The 22,137-nt window shown below is 39.8% G+C and overlaps 1 protein-coding gene across 4 annotated transcripts in view; it reads left to right on the forward strand.

Annotated features, from left to right (window-relative positions):
- Nucleotides 1-21,671, forward strand: part of LOC121909292 (phosphatase and actin regulator 1-like) — a 54,387-nt gene extending 32,716 nt beyond the window's left edge. For all 4 annotated transcript variants that reach the window (XM_042429765.1, XM_042429766.1, XM_042429767.1 and 1 more), the window contains 10 exons: nt 5,490-5,570; nt 7,671-7,874; nt 8,342-8,687; nt 9,999-10,198; nt 11,246-11,402; nt 14,436-14,491; nt 15,610-15,671; nt 17,400-17,540; nt 18,941-19,017; nt 19,198-21,671. In XM_042429765.1, coding sequence (XP_042285699.1) covers nt 5,490-5,570; nt 7,671-7,874; nt 8,342-8,687; nt 9,999-10,198; nt 11,246-11,402; nt 14,436-14,491; nt 15,610-15,671; nt 17,400-17,540; nt 18,941-19,017; nt 19,198-19,213 — 1,340 coding nt within the window. In that variant the 3' untranslated portion in view covers nt 19,214-21,671. The remainder of the gene's footprint in view (nt 1-5,489; nt 5,571-7,670; nt 7,875-8,341; nt 8,688-9,998; nt 10,199-11,245; nt 11,403-14,435; nt 14,492-15,609; nt 15,672-17,399; nt 17,541-18,940; nt 19,018-19,197) is intronic.
- Nucleotides 21,672-22,137: the final 466 nt, after the last annotated feature.

Below are 22,137 nucleotides of genomic sequence, written 5' to 3' on the forward strand. Positions count from 1 at the left end.
CGCCAAAGGGAGCAGAGACTCTATTGCCCCATTTGACTTGCGTACTCTGGTTGGCATACCAGTATGCCAGGATTCTTATCATGCTGTCAGGCATGCCCCTTTGACTCAATTTTAGAAACAGCTTTTGGTGATTAACTCAGTCAAAAGCCTTAGAGGCATCAATAAAGCTGATTAGGAATTGAAGAGGAATTTTGCCTTCTATACTTTTCAGCTACTTCTTTCAAGGCATACATACACAAACCAGTACCTTGTTTTGTCTGTGGTACCAATATATTCACATAAAAGATCTAATAGAATCCTTTCCACGACTTCACATACCACACTGGCTAGTGCAATTAGCCTATGCAGTCTCCCAACCTTGCCAGCTTTGTCCTTGATGACAGGCACAAGAGTAACAGACAACATAGAGTCTGGCAACAGTCCATGAGTCATAAAGCCAGTAAAACAAATGGCAAGAAGAGCTGCAACCTTTAGGCTTGCAAACTTCAGGTGCTCCGCAGTGATTTGATCAGAACCACTTGCTTTATTATCATATTGCGGAGTTATTGCTTGATAGACCTCATTGGTTGTGATTCCTAATGTATCACTGTTGGAAATATTACCCACTTTGTAGGGGTCACTTTTAGCACAGTTAAATAAAGCGGAATAATGTTGCCTCCACAACTATATTATTGGTTCCAGAAACTCCCTCTATAGTGCTTGGTAGCAATGTATTGGCCCTGTTCAGAGCTCTCAGCTCCTTACTAAAGTCAATGACATTGTTACAAAGTAGCTTTTCAGCCACTGAGTTCGCTCTTATGACTTCTTTGTGTTTGCAAACATAACAAACCACATATTTTTACCTAGCATTGGTGAGCGTGTTGCAATCCAGGGCAGGCCTGTCTCTGGGCCCACCTGCCACACCCCAAGCCTTGTATGCCTCCCTAGCTTCTGCGCGATGTGCAGCTACATGCTTATTTCAACCTGGCTTGATGTTGTGTGCCTTATCAGAGTAAGTTTGATCTAAAGGCCTCATACACAGCTCCCACAGTACCAGCATACATAGCACAGAGGGCTTTATGGTGGGAAATTTCATTACAGTACACATCAGAACACATAATTGCACCCTTGGGTAAATATACATCACTCAAGAGGACATTGGTTTCCCCATAGTATGACAAGACATCCTCATTTGTGAGCTTAGCCCAATCCAATTTTGCCTTACAGGCACTATTAACCTCATAAATCATCTCAGGAAGACTATCAACATCAAGAATCATAACAAATGGTACACGATCATACATGGATGTCTCATTCAAAATTTTCATTGATCGTAGAATAGCGTGGGCATCAACAGTGATAATGCAATGATGTTGTGTGCCAGGCTTCAATTATATAAGAATAGCTTTCTGCAGGTAAGAGCAGTTGACTGGATTATATAGGATTGTTGTCATCACAGAACTGTAACATATGTTTAGCAAACAGTGAACATCTATCTGAAAGGTCAGCATTCATATCACTAACCACGTAAACACTTGTGGAATGATTATCATGAATAAAGAAGTTTATAAAAGCAAGTCTATTCAAGTATACATCCTCATAAACTCTTTGTTATTAATCTTTAACTGTTCAGCGATACACCAATCAACTTCAGACCTGATGACCATTATCACTGAGCCACACCTCCTTCTATCCTTCCTCTCACTATTCCCATAGTAAGATCAGCTATGGATTCACCAGCCCTATGGATATTGGTATTAAAAGAGTTCAATTCTCCCAAATCCTGTTTAGGTAAAAAAAAGTTTCTTGTAAACCTAAAATGTTACAACAATTTGTCAACAACAATACATCATGCCTTGTCTCCTGTGCTGTTCCCAACACGCAGCTCCCGACAGTTTTAAGATACAACACGCATACAACAATTTAAGTGGTCAGTGCAGATCATAGCACCAATTGGCTCAATTTCACCAAGTGTAGAAATAGCTGTGCTAGATCCTGTAACTCCCGCCTTGTGTGGTTCATAATATTGCTGCACAACAAAGCCTTCAGGCCAGAGCTCCAGGTTATACATCTTTGCAATGTTTTTGCATTCAAGGCACACTTTAAATGAGCTGTATCTGTTGCTTGCAGTGACAATACGCTGACAGTTAACATCATGGCCTTTCATATTATACTAATATGAATCAAAATGTTGTTTTTTGAAGACCAGCCAGTGTTTTAACTCCTTAATAAAGGCTCAGCCAGCTCACAGACTGACACTTTAATTTCACCAGTTTTTTCTTTTGTTTCATGAACAACACAATATCTGTAAAATCTAAAGACATATCCTTGTTAAGGCTTTTGATTTAATGGTATTGCATAACGGTACACATCCCATGGCATACCAGTTATGTCATAAAGCTTTGAGTAATTACTTTTCATTTTGGATGAAACGGCAGTCTAATCCCTGAACATATTACAGCACTGCCAGACTAGCGTCAACCTTTAGCTCGGGGTTTCCCCAGACTTGGTACTGATGTTTTATACAGAGATTTGTTGTTTTGATTAACATTGTGTCTGGCTGATGATTTTTTTTTTTTTAAAACAATTTGTAACAGAGATGTCAAAGTCTAATTGAGGTTGACTTCATGCAGTACAAATGTTTTTATTGGTAGATTTAAAAGTCAAGGGATTTTGATTTTAAGAGGTGTATAAAATGCTGCATTTTAAAAGGGAGGTATGAGAATTTAGACTCAAAATATGAACCTTATTGTATCATATGTATTTTCATGTTTTAATGGTCCATGGTACATCCAGTCAAAACTTTTTAAAAATTTTTTATTACAGTAGTCAAAAGCTGAGTTTTACAAAAATCGACTGCCAGGATGCTAAGATTCCTTGTTTTGATTAAATTTTCATATCACTACAAGGTTTACTTTTCTCATTATGGAGGTATGGCTCAACTGGCAGACATTATTAATGGAAATCTCTCAAATTTCTGAAATACTATAGATTGTAATGAAGTTTGAGAATGCAGGTACAGGTACCAGAGGTGTGAAATGTGTCTTGATGCCTGTGGTGCTTTGGGGAAACAATCAAGTGAACTGGTTGCATTCATCCTCAGTCAGGGCAATGTTGTTGACACTGGGTCATCTCTTTGATAAGTCGTTTTAGTATCGCCTTGATACACTTGACCTAATGTTAAATTTGCTCCCTGCGGGGGAAAATCACTTTTTGATGCAGCTGCCAGCATTAGCATCCCAAGTAGCATCTGTAAATGGCACAATTTCCTTTCATTTCACACTACCTTTAATTTACCACTTCCTAGGGCACCAGTAGAGATGATTCTTTGCATGACATAGTGGTAATATTTTGGTCACGTCACCCTCCCACCCCCACCCCCAAAAGTTTTGCTGCTTAAGTAATTCTTGGCTTGAAGCTCATCTCAAACTGGCTTCTCTCAGAAAACCTTTGAAGTATGGATTGATATTGAACATCTGGTATCCTGGAGGAACTCATAATGGAGCATACTGTTTGATGATAACTTGCTCTGAAGCACAGAGTATCCAAATTTCTGCCCTGAAGGGCTGCCTGTCTGACACTTGTATGACTCATTTGTGTTTTTTAATTTTCGACTCTCAGCAGTTGATGTTAAATCCTCCATGTTGTGTCAAGTTCAGTTAAGTCAAGTCAATTTTATTTGTATAGCCCATTATCACAAATTACAAATGCCTCAGGTGACTTTACAGTCTGTACAGCAATACAGCATCCTCTGTTCTTAGACCCTCGATTTGAATAAGGAAAAACTCCTTTTAAAAAAACCCTCTTAATGGGGGGAAAAATGGAAGAAACCACAGAAAGAGCAACAGAGGAGGGATCCCTCTCTCAGGACAGATGGATGAGCAATAGATGTTGTGTGTACAGAATAGAACACAAATTACAGAATACATTATTGAACAAGATAATAAAATTATAATGGATTCATAATATATATGAAGAATGTGATGAAAAGGGAGCCAAGCAGCTTTCAGGTGCCACCAGAAAGGACCTGAGCCACATGACCTCCATGAACATGGAGACCTGGCAGGAGGATAGACTACACATGCACACAGAGGAGACTCACATAACACCATTCACGTACAAGGGAGAAGAGATGAGAAAAGACATTATTCACAGAGGGGAGAGAGAAGGATAAAGACATAATTCAGAGAGAATGACAGGAGATGAGGCTGAACTCCAGCAGGATGGAGAACCAGATCCAAAATCTCAGGAAATGGCACCGACAGCCAGGGAAGCAGAGCGGTTCCAGGATGGGTGCTGGTCCAGCAACAGATGACTGAGAGACAAGAGAGGACAGGAGGAGAAAATAGGGAGAGAGAGGGGCACACAGCTCAGACGCTCATGTGCTTGTGACTAAGGGCAAGGGAAAGAGAGGTTAAGCTGTCAGTATATTCATGAATCCACTGAGGATGTACTAGCATTGAACATGCCGCTTTCTGACAGCCAGCACTCTTGGGTCATATGTAAAGCATACATGGTACAATCTGTGATCTTCCTCTTAACCAGGAGCTACAGAGGCCTGCGGGGAGATTCCTGTGCAGTGCGCTAAAGTGTTGTTGCTGATCCTCATTTCACATTCCTAATTGGTTTCTATGCAGGGGTAGATTTTGAAATAAGCAGCGTGATTTTTTTTTTTTCTTTTACTGCTTTTGTTCAGCCTGCTGATCGAAGACATTATATGCATCTACTTTTGAAGACTATAAATAGAAGCAAGCGGTAGCTATGGGACATGCCATCTTGTGCATAATGCATTACTATGGAAAGTGTGCTTCATCCTTTATCTCTTTTGTTCATCTATGCCCAGTTTTTTAAACTTTAGCTGTTTAGAAGAGGAGTCACAGTTTGACAGATTGTTATCCCGAATTTTAATACCGCTATTCTGTCGGCTGAAGTTGCTTGGAATTCTGATCTTTTATTAGATAAAAGATCAAAAGATGTACCATTAGACATACACACATGCACAGCAAGACCAATAATATACTGCAGATACAGTAGTGTTATGGTACATTTGTAAAAAAAAAAATGCATTTAGATAAAGGGTAAGTCTGTTGATATTCTGTATTTTTCTTATTGTCAACAAATCTCATAAAAAGATGAAAAAACAACAATGAATTGATCCTGTAACAATAGTTATAAGATCAAGAGCACTTATAGTTTCTTTGGCTGAAAGCCTAAAAATCTCTAAAATCTCCCATTAAAGTAAAATATTTCCCATTAAAGTCCCATATCATAAAGGTATTGCCAATATCAGTGGCAAAAATTCACTAAATACAATCGCTCATGATTATCAAGTGTTTTGTTCAGGGACCTCTGTCACTCACCAGAGATTTTTTTTTATCTTTTTCAGTTTTTTTTGTCTGCATTGGTTGTCCAATATGCAACAAAGAAGCAAGTCTTACTCACTACTTAGATTGATAACCACATAAAGTGTGGAAAATGACTGACATTGTTCTCCTTTACCCCCCCCTCAGCGTTGGAGAGGAAGATGTCAGTGCGACAGAGTAGAGATGAACTGATCAAGAGAGGAGTGCTGAAGGAGATCTTTGAAAAAGGTGAGCTATTTGATAATAGCCTATATGATGAGTCCCTTTTGTATGATTTAATAGAGCTGGAAAAAGTCTCGGTTTTATCTTGGTTGTAAGTTGCAACTGCAAGAAGGAGTAACTGTGTCGTATTAAACTGGAAGGTCTTAAGTTATTCATCTCTTCATTAATCAGTAGTCTCTGAAGTGCACTCTTCAAAATTTGGCACGGGGCATCTAGAGATATAATCTTTCATTATAGAAAGTTTGTAGTGTTCTATAAAACTCTTTGATCATGATTTGATGTGCCTTAGACATCTCATAATCAAAGCTGGAGAGTATATTTGAGGTTGACAGGCTGCTTCATGCCTCAGGACATCGAAAACAGCTAAGAAACTGAGAAAGTCCATTGACTCTTGCCAAGATGTGAAGAAAGCCGATGAGAACAAAACTTGCCTTTTTTAAAAATAATTTATTGTTTTACAATTTGAGCTTTTTTTTGTTTTTTACAGTGCAAGGACTCAAAGACACAAAGTTCTACAAATTGACCTAAATTAAGTACAAATATAAATAGAATATTCATAGCCTTGCCTACTTCTCTTTGGCTGTAAAAACCATGGACACCTTTTGCATACAATCACCGTCCAGCATAGTAAATTGGTCTAGATTGAATAGCTTGTATATCTCCCGTTTTTGCAAATGTACTCAATTCTCCTGCCCAGTGACAATGCACTGTAGTTTCCATGATCAAAAAAGCTTCTGTGCACAGCTTGATAGATCAGCAGTGGCTATTTTTATGTAACCTGACACGCCAGATGGTTGGTTACACAGAATCATCTGAGAAGTTGTCCTTGGAAACTGTTTGGAAAAGGGCAGGCGCTTTCAAAAAATACTTGGCAGGTGATTGGATGAACCATCTGTCTATCACCGTCTATCACCGTCTTACCTTACGAGGCAGCTGGATTGGCAAGATCACGAGAGAATCCTCATAGGATGCTGATTGGTGAGAACCACTGGTGGTTGGGACACAAGCGCATAACTTGAAACCTGACAAAATAGGTTCTCCTGTGATCTCATGATGTTGTGATCTTGCGAATCCAGCTGCCTCACAAGGTAAGTTTTTATGCACACAAAGCAAACATTTAGTAAATGCAGCTTCATGTCTCTGACAACTGCATTATGTTACCAGCATTGACATCAAGATACACTCTATATAATTAATTCCTGTTTCAATTCATTTCAATTCATTCTGCTCTGGTATGCTCAAAATAGAAATGGATCCGTAGGGGGCAAAAAAAAAAAAAAAAGAAAAAAAAATTTAAAAAGAAAAGAAATCCCATAATCATGTGATAGGCTGCTGGATTTTAATCAGCTTTAACTCGTCTCCACCTTTGACTGGCACACACTGTGCCTGGATTTAATGTGGCATACACCGGTCCAACCCACAAGTCTCAATCGCTACCATCTCTCCATGTCTGTACTCTCTGTAATATGATCAAATCTTATCCCATAGAGAGGCTTCAAAATGAGGGTCTTTGAATGCCTACCCATATCACCGTTTATTACAATAACAACTTCTGGCTTGAATTTTTCAAGTTAATAGCAGAAAAAATAGCAAAAATACCTTAAAAAGACTGTCTGGAAGTTTAAAAAAAAAAGTTCAGAGATGAACCCTCCTCCCCTAATCTAGCAGGGGTAAGCATTCTTATGGTTTTGTGTTTAAAAGACAGTTCGGCTAAGGTTAAGTGTGGGGATTGGGGCTGGCTCCCAAATGCGTTGTTTGTCTGAATATATGAGCAGCATGGTGAATAGCACTGTCATCCTTAAAATGTGATCATGCAAAAACCATCAAACAGCTCAGTGCTGCAAAAGAATTAAAAGGCAAACATTCTGTCAAACTGCCTGGATGACACTGTTCCTTGGTCTGTTGTGCGCTGATAAAAGGCTCTTGGATTGTTAAACAGTTTTAAGTTTTGAAACAATGTGGGGGGAGTCAATTCAAAAAGCTAACACCCCAAGTTAGACTTTGTTTTCAACTTTGTTTGAACTGTCTTCTCGCGAAGTGTCATACTTGTTCAGTCAAGCACATTTTTGACGCTTGTCACTTCGTTTGTTTCCTCCCTCTGTTTAGCAACCGTTGAATTCCGATCCTCGATGGACGGCGGCATCTCCACTCAGGAGCCCTCTATGAAGTCATCTATGGTCCTGCCCACCAAGAAATCTGTCACCTACTTAGGTGACCTTCAGGATACCCCAGCCAAGCTGCCCCTATACCACAAGCAGCCTCCTGCTCTCCCTCCAAAGCCTTTCTCTAGGATCCCAAACCATAGCACAGGTCAGTTTGGTTACACCACTGTAATCACTTCAGGCTGTTTTCTTTTATTATTATTTTTTATTACCGTGCACCTTATGAACATTTCACTTCCTTTGTCTGTCAATTAAAGTGAAATGCTCCTACAGTAATAGATAGTGAGCACTTGTTTTGACAGATGAGGCATGCCTGCTTTTGTTTTAAACCCTACCTGCGTTTCCACACATGTGCACAGGATTATAGTAGTCTCATTAAATTCCCCCGTGGTTAGGTCAGCTGGGCTCTGTCTGTCATTGTCAATCTGTCAGTCAAATGGAAGTGGCATTACCCTGGCCTAATTCTCACCACTCTGCACTGACGTCTGAGCCTTGTCTGATCATCCATTAGCTCTGTTTGTCTGTCTGCCCCAACCAAAACATAGTGCATGTAATGTAATACAAATTAACCCAGTAGTTTATATGTCTTTTTAAACTGAGTTATTTTCTTTCTAGATTCTTGCCAGCCATTGAAGTTGCCCTATATGCCCGGGGGGAAGCACTCTCCTCCTCTGCCTCCCAAGAAAGTGATGATTTGTGTGCCTCCAGGGGGGCTGGACTCCACCACTTCCCCCTCTCCATCCCCCAACCCCCTCAGCACACTCTCCCAAAAGTGTGCCCCTCCCCAGGGCATGCCAAGCCACCACGGCACCTTGCTGCCCTCCCAGCTCGCCTGTCTGTCCAGTCTTCACCAGAGCCACGGCCATCCGCTCCAGCTTCAGTACGGCAGCTTGCACGCGCCCAGCCGCATCATCGAGGAGCTCAATAAAACCCTGGCGCTCTCCATGCAGAGGTTTGAAAGGTTAGTCGCCATCAGACATCAGGTCATTAAATCTGATTGTCCTCCAGTGAAGTTGGATAGGGATTATAGATTGGCCTCTGTTTGACTCCCCATCTGTACATCACATATAATATCTTTGTTGGATTTTGGAATGCGTCAAAATTTCATGTTGGTATTATACAAATTACAAAGATGGATCTTATGCTATACTGATTGGCCCAACAGTTTTCTGGTGCCATTGCTAAAACAGCAGTAATCAGAGTACCGTAAATACCAATAATAATATTATAATTAGCATGAACCATCCTGTTTATTAGGTTTTATTTTTGCGGCAACTTGTCTGCTACTTTCAAATATATCCCGGCGTTATTGAGGTCGCGTCCTGCCATGTAGCGCTGGTGTACAGGTCTAAATCAGTACACTGCCTCACAGGGCAGCATGGCCTAATTTTAAAGTAAATGTGTGTGTGTGTGGGCACAGGCTCATGGAGTAGGCGTCCCTCCAGCAGTTGGACTGACATAACATGACCAGCTGCTCTTTACAAGAGCGTGTTTCTTCGTGTTTGGAGAAAAGGGACAGGATAGCGGATTGGACATTATGTAACCTCTTACATTAGGATCTCTTTTTCACCAAAACCATTTGGGCAGGGATAAGGAAGTAATGGTCCTGACATTAATCACAATTAGTCTGAAAGCCTGAAATGCTTATATAACAGTTGTTCATCATAAGAAACTCCAATTAGACTGATTAATCAATCCAGCAAACTATCAAATATGTCAATGATTAGCATTTGAATGTAAATGATGGCTCTTGAAAGTGAAGTTTACCTCTGTCACCTTGTTTTGAACAATACAAGTTGTATAATCAGTTATTCTTCTCTTCCACTGTGTAGTTCATAAGATTGCATGGGATTGCGTAGGACTGCACAGAGTTGTGTTTTGTGTGTATTCAGGCTCTTTGTACTTTGGTTTCATTCAGCTGAAGTTGTATATCTCCCCTCCTCTCATCCTCATAGTTGGATTAAAAACACACAAAACTGTCATTATACAATGCACCAGAAGCTCCCTTTAGTAATTTAAATTGTTTCCCCTCTCTGGGTAGAGAAGGTTTGCAAGGATAAACAAAAAAAAAACAATAGTTGCTTACTATAAAACATAATACAGAGCTGGAGATGAGATATGATCCTGTAAACTGGATATTTGCCCTTACTGCCGGGGGGTGGACAGGCTCATCCTCTTGCAGGGCCAAATAGTATGGCTACGCATGACCCATTAAGTTAATGCTCAGATTTGGTTCAAAACCAATAAGCGCATCTCCCTTTCACTTCAATAGTTCTGCATTGCACGGCGGTGGTCAGTGCATGCAGCTGGACAGAAGAGAAGTGCCGTCTGTGATCATCGACTATGAGGATGACAAGGAGAACATGCCCAATGAGTCTGACTACGAAGATCTGCCCAGCATGTATAAGGATGAGGACGATGATGTGGATGATGACGAGGACGACGACGAAGATGATGACTCCATATTTACAAGTGAGTGGCAGCAGTCGTGGTGGAGTAATTACTTTGAAAGGTCATTTGAATAAGTATTGTAATCAGGATTATCAAGCGTGATTACTTGTTTCATCTTTTTGGAAACAAAGTTGTGTTGTCTTATTTTTGCATTTTATTTATGTATTTGGTTTTATTTTTATTTGTTTTAAGTGACAGGTAAAGGCAAGTTGTGGAGAGGGCTCATAAATGACAAAAAAAGTGTGTCTTGCCAGCAGATCTGTCTTCGTCTAGTTTGTAAGAATAGCTCATGTTTACAGATGACACATTTGCTTGACTAATCCTGATTGACAACACTGCTAGATTCACCTGAAGGCTCCTGGAACTCGGATGTAGTTCGACCTTCAAAGCAGAGACAAAATTAGGTCCACAGAAGTGTATCCAGAATCATGCTGTCACCCATGGAAACACTTTCACTCACCGCCTCTTGGCAAAACTGTGTGCTGAGCTGCTCGTGTGTTTGACACTCTGTATCCTTGTTTTCGCATGGGTGCATGTTGGGAGTTTTTTTTAAAGGTTGTGATTGGTCATGTGTAATGGAATCGCTCAATACACCATATCATGACTTTAAGGGGCAGTGAAAGTAAGAGTGGTCCTTTTTTAAAAGTGCTGGAAAGTTGATTCATAATCATGTTTTTTCGAAATTTATATATAAGTATACATTTTGTGTTGTGTGCAAAACAACTGAGGACACCCAAAACATAAAATAGCAATCAGAAATCACCATAGTTTATGCCATAGTGTGGGTAGTAGAATATTCAATATGTTGATCTATTTCTATTTTCTAATTGCTTAAATCCAAACGACCAAACTGAAATAAAGAGCTTAACATTTCAGTAAAAAAACAAAATCTTTAGTTATACAATGTACAATTTTGGTGCATAATTAATCTGAAGATGAGTTGTGCACATCAACTCCAAGGTATATTCTATTTGAAACATTTTGGAGATCATTTCACTCAATGAGGATCTGTGCTTTTTATACCTGTAGTTCCTCTCATTCATGTTTGACCATTGTGTTTTGGTTTAGGTACCCTGGCTCAGAAGGTGCTGAGGAAAGACTCTCTGGCCATCAAGCTGAGTAACCGTCCATCCAAAAGAGAGCTGGAAGAGAAAAACATCCTTCCCATGCAGACAGATGAGGAGAGACTGGAGTCTAGGCAGCAGATAGGCACCAAACTCACAAGGTTAGATGCATATGCACATGCATTTTTAAACTCGAATACATTTACACACATGCACAATTTATATGCCAAATATTTTCAGCGAACCTGGTTGATGTCGCTGTAGCCAACTCACCAACCGCTGCTGGGAGACAGCACTGACTCTACGTAGCCAAACGGAGCATTTTGTCTTACTTTGGGCTGACAAAGGCTCGATATCCTGGCTAATAGAACTGTGACTCATTCCAAAGCCGATGAAAATGCGAGCCTTTTTTCTATTGAAACACTTATACATCCTTTCATTTTTTTTTCCCTTCTCAACATTGGATAAGGATAAACGCTTTATCTCGTCAAAATGAGGCTCTGAAAATGGAGCTGACCTAATTTCAGCAATGCATCACCCCTCCTCTCTTTTTTCCTTCTCTTGTCTTTTCTCTAGCGTGTGCGCTCTCTCTCTCTCTCCTCCTCCTGCCTGACTTCCTCCCTCCCTCGTTCAGTGAATCACCACGGTGATGCATGTGCCAAACTATCTCCACCCGACTCCTCCACACAGCAGCACCACGCAAGCCACTTCATATCAGCAGTTTACACACACACATACTCTACACTAGTGCGGTGTGTACAAATCACAGGAATTTGTATACATATGTCAAGATCATAGATGTGAATTCTAGTAATTGAACAGATCAAACAACGTAATGTTTTTCCCCAGCGGATCACAGGCGTCGTTTGGTTTCGCTCTGTTCTTTGAACATGTCTTGCCTGTCTGAATGAAGGGGATGTAATGATGTGTTGAGAGGAGAAAAGACAGCTGAGAGTATTGGTAGAAATGAAAGCCCCGATAGTATAATAAGATATGAGACGTGGGAAATATGGTTGCAAGGGAGGGAAGGAATATTATCCAGAGACTTTGGCATACAAGTCACTATTCCCCACTGTGATTGGAACACAGCGCATGTTCCCAGAAGGGGCTGCCTGCTTAGTTGTCATGTTCCCAAAAAGCTCTGTCATAGTGTCCTTTGCACAGTGTCATCCAATGCACAATTCCCAATTTCATGCTTTCTGCCGACAACGTTGTGTCCTGTACTGATGTGGCTTGTGCCAGTACAATCAGAATTGTTTATGATAATGCTATTCTAGGACGAGCTGACCTCAACTTGCTGTAATTCTGTTGCCCTGATTCACTGTAGACCCTTGAGACCCTTTTTATCTCAAGGGTGAAAACTGGATGGAAGGAGTTTTGTTTTTTTTCCCTTTTTTGAAAGCTGATAAGCAATGCTTCGTCTTTGGCTTGTGGTTTTAGAGTTTTGCTGTCTTTGATGTATTTATATGTATTATGTAGTATATGTCATTTAAGAGACAGTTTATTATAGTGAGGGTTTAGCGGAAAACCTGATATACAATATATTTACTTTAAACAGTACTCATTTATTCTTATTTTTTTTTGACAACTTGGGAACAGGGGAAAAAGCTGTAAACACAGCACTTACATATTGTGCTGGCAAACAGTTGCCCATTTAAACCTCCAGAAGACTCAGATTAACATTGGCATCAAATCAAGAGTTTTGTCTCTGGGCACCTGGCAAATTAAAGTCCAATATTCTGTCTCCTTTTCACTCTGTTTCGGTCTCCATTAACTAATGAGGGAAATATCTGGCTCTTAAGCTGCTAAATGCTCTACTTGTTCACCAGTTAGTCGCTGACTTTACCTGACTGTAGTTGGTGCTGGCAAGGTAATATCCCGTGGGTTTATTAACTGCCTAAAACAGCCGCCTGCTGTGGCTAGACACACAGACACAGCTAATGAGAACAGTGAGAGTGAACCAAAACAGTAAAGTTGCGAACCGTAAAACCAAAACAATAAACAGACATAATCTCATTATATTTATGTTTCTATGTTCTACAGAACAGGCAGACAAGACAGGCACTTTCTTGATAGTGAGCCTGACGGTGCCTAAATTGAATCTAGTTATGATAGAAGTTGTTTGGTAAAGGGCATCCATACGGATGTTGACTAGTCTGTGCGTGTTTGTTTACAGTGGTTGCGTTCTTGCTCATGTGATGCTGATATAATGCTCAGAGTCAGACCATGCTGGGAGGCGGAGAGCTCCAGTCTGAGAGAACGGGAACCTTCAAGTGAGAGAAGAAGTGACACAAGATAAGATGAGACAAGCCAGTCTGAACACAGACCTATCCCCGCACACAGTAGTTTACAGGGTCGAGCAGTTCAGGATGGCTGTCAGATCTAACGAGATGGAGACAATCATTGATCCAATGCCTACAGTTAGGTCTACTGCCGCAGGGTCCTGACACAGTGCTATAATAAGAGTCCCCAGTTGAAAGCACTTAGAGTGACCTCTCAGAGATTGCCTTTGGGTATCTTAGTCATTTCAGCCACTTTTAAATTGAGGAAATTTGAGATTATCTGTACAAAACATGTGTTGCATTTAAAAAAAAAAAACATGTCTTGGAACCTCTTCAGGAATATCTGGCTTTTACTGGCCATCCTCTCTGCATTTCTTCAATGCATTATCATGCAGGTCATTCAGTTACAAGGGAGGGACTTGTGACCATGGCTGACTGAAGTGCACCTGTCAACCTGTCATGTGACAAGAGCGAAAATAAGATGTAAATCTTTCAACTGTGCAAAAAACAGTTTTTTTTTACCAGAAGTTAGTACTAATAAGGAAAGAAACATTGAGTTAATGCATATTTAATTCTGTTTTGGACTAACACATAACATTTTTTCCTCTAAAGCCCAGGGTTGTCAGTTGTAAAAGTACTCAAAATGCCAAAGATAACCTTGCTAGTGGTTGCTAGTGAAGTGTCAAAGCAGGGAAGTAAACACTGAGCGAAATGTGGAGGAGAAGAACAAGAAGCAGGGAAATTCTTCCACCCAGTCAAATGTTTACCCAGGATTTCTTTCTAACAATGACAGTTAATGATGATTATTATAAAGCAGGTTGATTTGCATTTTTTTCCCCATCATATTGATTTGGTGTTGCCTCGCCGACCTCTGCAATTATGTGCTGACCATGGATGCATGTCTCTCACCAGGCGCTTGAGTCAGAGACCCACAGCAGAGGAGCTGGAACAGAGAAACATCCTCAAACGTGAGTGTTTTCAACTTGTAGATGTAACACTATCTTTAAGCTGCTACAGTGAATTCACAAGTCTGTCAAAGTGACAGAAATACCAAAAACCGTGTGACGCATCATTTAACGCATCGATGCAAAGCTTGAGTCCATATGTGTAGCCTTTTGTGCATGCGGGCTTCATATAGTGCAGCCTGGTTATTTGAGAGGCCTTGTTATGTGAAAACTAGTGGCATACATCTCTCTCTTTATTCCTTCTTGGTCTGCCTTTTCATCTGAGGCAGGCAGGCAGCAGGGTTCCCTAAGGAGTCATGTCCAGAGAGACTGGTTTCATAGATCAAACACATACAGTATCAGAGAGAGGCAGTTCTGCTGTCTGGGACTCTGCGCCTTTCACATCAAAGACTGATTTACCAGCAGTTCCTGCTCTCTCAGAGGCTCCTGCATGATTGGCAGAGCGCAGGAAGAAAACACAAAGTCTAAGAATTCATGAGTGACATGTCATGTCCTCCCCATCACTCACACGCCTACAGTACCAAGGTTAAACAAACAGGGCTTTATTTTCTAGAGAGGCACTGTCTGCAATCCAAAACTATGAGTAGTACTCGAGATACAGTACGTGTTCAGCACAAGCGCAAATGCAATTTGACTGCTGAGGCTTTTGTATACAAGAGCAGAGTCCCAGAATACCTCTTGTTTACTCTTGTCCCTTCTTTTAACTTGCCCCTCTGGGCTGAAGGTTTTTGTCTCTGTAACTGACTTGGAATTCACAAACACAATTTTGGCGAGATGTACGAATATATACTAAAAGTACAACATTTTTCCTGCTTGAAAAGAAAGAAATTTTTATTCTAACTGAAATAGGTTAATCACCTCATAAACATGGAGCAAAAAGCCCTGGGACAACTTGAAAGGAACAAGGCAATCATTCTCCCCTGATACCCATCCCTAATAGTATTAAACAGCCAATCATGGGAACTATTTTAGGCTTTAAGAAACTTATCCAGTTTAGTGTGCATCCATTGCCAATTAATGAACAATATTATGCAAATTGTGTGTTTGTTTCCCTTTCTGTAATTCTGTAAACATTCTGCTTGTGCTTATAGTCACAGTATAACACTCTTTGTTCTCTGCAGCTCGCAATGAGCAAGAGGAAATGGAGGAGAAGAGGGAGATAAAACGAAGGCTAACACGAAAGGTGAGTCCAAAATAACTCCAAAGGTGCAAACCCACACTTGATCTTTTAAGCACTTGGATGGGGTAAATAGTTGGCTGGGATAAACAAATGCTGTGACAGTGACTCATCTACAGTGAGAAGTGAAATCTAGTGCCTTACAGGCCTATAGTGCTCATCTCCCTCAGGGGACACTGTTGTCCTTGTTGCCCTTGGCCCTTCAGCATGTTGGCTGCCAAATCCTTCGACCCCATAGGGAGGTGCTGAGCATGTTCCCATCACTTTCAATTAAATAATAACACTTCCTGCATACCTGCAGACATGCTGTTCAAAATAAATATCTCACAGCTGTTGGAGGTGTTTATTGTATGCATCACATACCTTATTGTATACAGTTTGGAAACTTTACAGCCTTTCAACACTGCATTGGTGTGTTATACAAAATGCTCATCACACTCCTATAACCATACATTTATAGAATATTGTACATGATCTTGTATTTTAGAAAAATCAGATAACAGTATATCAGCTGATTTTCACACAAGATAAACAAACGTCATCATACATTTGGCATTTCTGTACTGAAATTTGTTGTAGTTTATTGGCTGCCGTATATGCCGATATCTGCAATAAGTTGATGTCGATTGATATATCTGCTTTAATGTATCAATTATATTACTAAAGTCCCCCTCCATTCAAAAATATTTTTCTCCTTGTTGCTTCAGTTGCATGTTTGAGCTTCACTGTGCAGAATGATGTATGTGCAGAGTTTCACTAGAAAGCAGTTTTCACATTCATCTGCTGAAATGAAAAGTTTCCCTGTGCTCATCAAAAAGCAAGAGTTTAAGGCGTGTACCTACGAGCATGATTTGTGACATTACAACTAGTTTGGAGCCAATCGTGGTCCAAAATGTAACTTACACAAGTATGATGTGGAAACTTGAAGCCTTTAGTTCACAAACACTGAGAACGTATCTTTCGGTGAAGAAGGAGACATCTTGCATCCAGTAGTTAAACTTTTTTTAAAAAAAATATTAATTTTTAACTAGTTATCTTTTTTTTTGAAAAACCATGTTAGACACAAAGTATTAGTCAAAGCAGAGGACTTTATATTAAAACATGTCTTTAAATCAAATATATCAGTGTTTAGCTCCTGCTTACAGTAACTGTAACATAAAGAATATTGCTGTGTTATTTTTTTGTTTGATCTCCATCTAACATGAGTACATTTACAATACAAGTGTTGTTGTTTTTCATCTTGAATATTTTAGAATAGATTCAGTAGCCCATTTTAAGATGGTTATAATGAATGAATGAACGTTGAGTGAATGTTGTTTTATCATGTTCTTTGTTTTCATTCAGATAAGAGTGGTATCTAAGAATGTAGTCCTTCAATTCTGCACTGTTACTCGTCAGTGAATTAAGCTGTGCAAGGGAGCTAGTGAACTGATATCCCACACATTCTAGTCTATTTCTTGTGATTTTGATAAAGGACTCTGCAGGAACTCAAATGTTAGTTTAAAGCACTGATTCAATAGGTGTCCTGAATGCCAGAGCAGTGTGATATTGAGCTCCTCTGTGATGCACCTACATAAAAATACTGCGTGTACAAGTCTTTTATTCCCTAATCTATCTTTAAGGACTTGAATATATGCAAATAACGGAAAATAGCTGCTACCCATAACAGTGGCCAGGAATACATTACTTAGTTTTCTATTCTCAAACTCTTCTTTTTCTCTGCTCTTCTTCCAGCTAAGCCAGAGGCCTACTGTAGAGGAGCTGAGACAGGCCAAAATTCTCATCCGATTTAGTGACTACGTGGAGGTTTCAGATGCCCAGGACTACGACAGGCGGGCAGATAAGCCCTGGACCCGGCTCACAGCAGCTGACAAGGCCAGTATCAGTTACACTAATCTTATAGTTAAATTGAGATAATCTCATGATCGCTTCCTGTCTGTTTTCAAATTTCTTCAAGCCCTATTACGCTCCTCTTCCCCCTCTGTGCCTCATATGATGCAAACAATAACGCAGGATGTATTCCTCCTTTCTTGTTATGGCAAGTTCCACCTCAGCTATTTGTGAGTAAACACCCCGGAGCAGTCCTGCTGCTCACTGCCCAGCGGTCCATGCTTCTGACTTTTAATGAGTTCTTGATTTTTTTTTTTTTTTTTTTTTTTTTGCGGATCAGAGATGCTGCCTTTTAACTGCAATGATGTGCAGCTCTGAATATGCTAGGTCACACCTGAGGACCATTCATGTGAAAATCACCGGGATTCAGCATTTGGATTATGCAACAACTCCCCTTACATAAGAGAGTAATCGGACAAGCAGTGCCTCAGGACCCCATGGCCTCAGCGCTGCACTGCTGGGATTTTTTTTTTTTTTTTTGTCCTGCTTGTACCATCAACGTCTAGCACAGATTTGAATATTGTTTGTTCTCCTGTCACAGAAGCATCCTCCCAAAGGCGGGAGACGTCCCCTTGAGTCATGCTAAGTAGCAAAAGCAGTGACATCACCCGGCTGGGTTGCTGTCACACATGACATTTTGAGAAGGGATGTAGAGTTAAAAAAAAAAAAAAAAAAGAAGAAGACTTGGCACACCATTTTATTTCCTGGGACCTTGACTCATCCCCAATTTTAGAATTTCTTTGCAATCATCCTGCCCTTGAGCAAGGCACTCAGCCCTCTACTGTGCTATTAGTGTTACTTAGAGGCCATGATTCACTGGTCATCGTCCCCAACGTGAATGTTTATAACATTGGGAAACAGTTTTAGTCTGAGTTCAAAACCTTCCCAGAAAAGAGATGTTTTAAAATCTTAAACCACAGTGTCCCTTACTGAAACAATGATAACCCCGCTGGCTTATGTTCAAACAGCTTGTTTGACTTTTTTATGCAAGGGCTGATAACCAGTGACACCAAAATATACATACATGTACTTGGATGTTCAAAAAATAAACTTAATTGTAGAAACTTGTTATTGTTTAATTGTTTTTTCTGTGTTTCAAGCTATGAAATTCCTGATATTACCACTACATTATTAAGTAGAGTACCAGCAACAGATTGTATATTATTGTTCATGCTCTTAGATGTCTCCAGAGAAGGAAGTTGAAGGTTCTTGTGATGTGAGAAGAGAATTTGGCAGAATCATTCATGGCCTCCAGATGAATGTAAATGATGCATGAAGCATGCTAAAAGACTCTAGAGTCAGGGCTTAGAAGCTGCAGTTTGTGTACTAAGCCTTTGCTGCTTCTCTCTCTCAATCTTCCTTCTTTTTTTTTTTGTCCTTTGCAGGCAGCTATACGTAAGGAACTCAACGATTTCAAGAGCAATGAGATGGAAGTGCACGAGTCAAGTCGCCATTTAACCAGGTAATGTGCACTTGAGCAGATCTGTATGATTCACTCATTTGCATGTGACCATGCATGCCTGAATATCACTTCATATACAGCTATTCACGTGCTGTAGGTATAGGTTGTACAGCGCGCATGGAGTTCTAGCTTAGATGATGAAATTTGGTGAAATGTTCCTTTTCATGTTTATATCTTTAGGTTTCACAGACCATAGTAGACCACCACTGTCTCGAGCGGTGCCGGAGCGGCGCTCTCCTCCACTGAGAACCTTAAGTGCTGGACAGTAAAATGGTGCCCGTTTCTACAATAAGGCCATGTCTTCAGAAATGCCTTTTCAAGACCCAAACAACTGAGTCGGTACTACGCCCAAGATGCAGACACCCACTACTCCATCCACTGTAGTAGCACATAAAGACTCCAGTTGATTCACATCGCCCCTCAGTGGAATTTGCTCGACTGTCTCATACACCTCTCTGCTGAGCTCTCAGGCAGGCGCTCAGTTCTGTGGCGATTGGACAGCGGGACAGTTTTTGTTGATTGATTGACACTTTCTACATCTACTGAGGGCAAAACTGTACCTTGGTTCATCAATAACACCGGTGGACTTGTCTCTCCCTCTTCTTCATTATGCTGTCACCCCCTCTAGCCCTGGATAACTCTGTAGGAGGATGCAGGGTTGATCATTCTGAGCTCACTACATCAGCAGGGGATCCATCTTCACAGCACCTGCTGGGACTTTGGAAACAGCTCAGAAAAAGACACATGGGTGGGAGGGGTCCACCATTAGAGTCATGTGCAATATTTTATTTCTCTGCTTCTCCTAGGCTATAGCATCCCCTGGAGTTTCCCCTGTGTCATTACTATGTAGTCCTGACTTCCCTTCTTCCCTCATATGTTCTCACTGTACCGACAATGTTGTCATCTAATTGCTAACTGTGAATCTGAGAGCTTGCACTGCACTCTCTCCAAATGTACATTTTGTTTATACTGAGGAAGGAAAGTTACATTTAAAGAAGAATCATGCTTGACCAAGTTTCATTCATGTCAGAATCTTATAAATTTAATGTAGAAAATTGCAGCTGGCAGATATATTCTGGTTCCAGTGTGTGCAACAATTATGTGTTTTATATTATTTTATCAGTTTTTAATTGTTTTTGATAGAGGCACTTGGATCATAAATGATAAATTTACATGTCTTTACGTGTCCCAGCTCTTTGGACGGAGTAATTTTTGGAATTAATACCAAGAGCTAGGCTCACCACGTTGGTATATTTGACTTTTTTTTGTTGTTGTTTGCAGCTGTATGTTTAATGATCTTTGCTCATAATGTGCATTGTATTATACACTTTACTTTTATACTCGTATCATTATAAGCTTTTGAACAAGCAATATCCTTTTGTTTGTAGAGAAAAGGTTAAACTGCAGGTGTCCCCTTCATTTTTTTTTTTTTTTTTTACTGTGCTTCTACACAACGCCTCACTTCAGGGTTTTAATTTTCTTTTATACTTTACATTAGGATGGCTTTATTCAGGAGGACTTTTTCTGCATTTTGTCTTGACTGAGCCACTAAAAAATATCTGCCTCTCGTTTAAACAAGATTCGATTCAACCTCAAATCCTACGTTCAAACACGATGATGCATTCACAATCCTAAAAAAAAAAAAGATGAGCACTGATTTTAGTGGATTAATTGAGTCAGGATTTTTAAATTTGTATTGCTGAAATCCTTTGCACTGTTAAGAGGTTGGCTTTACAATGGTCACTGTTTTAAGGTCAGGGCCCAAGTGTGTAAACTATTGTTGGATGTCTGATCTGTGACCACTTTGTCTCTTTTATTTTAATGGTCTCGTTACTTGATCACTGATCCTACACCAGTATTCCAATGCTCACAAGCTTTATGTACACAGAATATTTTTGTTATTTTTTACTAAATTACTTTTAAAGTTGCAATATGAAATTCTTGTTTGTCAGATGAAGAAACGTAGTACAGATGAAAGGCTATGGCCACCTTCTATAATACATCTGACCGCAAAGGAAAATGTGTTCTCCCTTATTTTCAAGATCAGTGATGGCTAGATGACCCAATAAAACCTGAGAACTGAGAACATAGACAATTGTTTTGTACTTCATGGTTTATATGTATGATAACAGGGGTTTTATTTCTCTTCAGAATCAATGCACGGGTTATTCTCATGTCACCTTGCCCCTTTTTAAAAATCTAAACTTCATTGGGTCATCTAACCTCAGAGACGTTGAAATGTAGGGTACTTTTTTGTGTTAGAACCAGCTTCTGTATGATTCCAGCATCACGCCATTTTTGAAATTTTCCATCCATAGGTTCCATACAATAGAGCATAATAGGAATGAATTTACACAAATACACTCCAGTTCTCATTGTCAGCTCTCAAGAGAGACCACCTGAGCCACTGGGCTGAGCATGAGGTTTTCCATTTTGCTGGAATCAAGGAACATGAATTCAGCAATAATCTGTTTCCTTTTACATGTTGGTGGAGCATCTGATGAATTTGAAAGTGTTCCTTTTCTTTTTTTTTTTCATTTTTGAAATACAGAATACCATGTAAAGGATACATCATGCCAATTAAATTCCATTTCTGAATGCATTTGCACTGTATGCATTATCATTTTTGAGATTAAAAAAAACTCATCCCTGTTCATGTCTTGTTTATCTTACAATTTTGAAAGTTACTGTTATTGGTACTGACACATTCCTCTGGCATTTTACTGCACTACATTACTCTTTAGCCTGTTAGGGTTGCCATAGAGTACAGTATTTGCACCACTTTAACATTCAGCTACATCTGAACTTATTGACAAAACGATAATTCTTTCAGGTATTTGCAATCACTCTTTCTTCACAAATTTTATTCCCTATGTTACTTATATTCTCCTGCAAGTCCAGTATTACTCCAGTAGTATATTGTACTTCATAATGTATTTAAATATAGATAATGACAGTTCAGTTGAAACATGTTTGGCACATTAAAAAAAAACTCAGCCATTTAGACATAAAACTGTAGATAAAGCACTGAAAAAAACAATGTCCGTGGTTCAAGTTTGCCAATTCAGCGGGATGTTGCCTGTAAAGTTAAAAAATAATAATTTTATGGGTTCCCAGTGC

The sequence above is a fragment of the Thunnus maccoyii genome, chromosome 12 (genome assembly GCF_910596095.1).
Source record: "Thunnus maccoyii chromosome 12, fThuMac1.1, whole genome shotgun sequence".
Classification (NCBI taxonomy): domain Eukaryota; kingdom Metazoa; phylum Chordata; class Actinopteri; order Scombriformes; family Scombridae; genus Thunnus; species Thunnus maccoyii.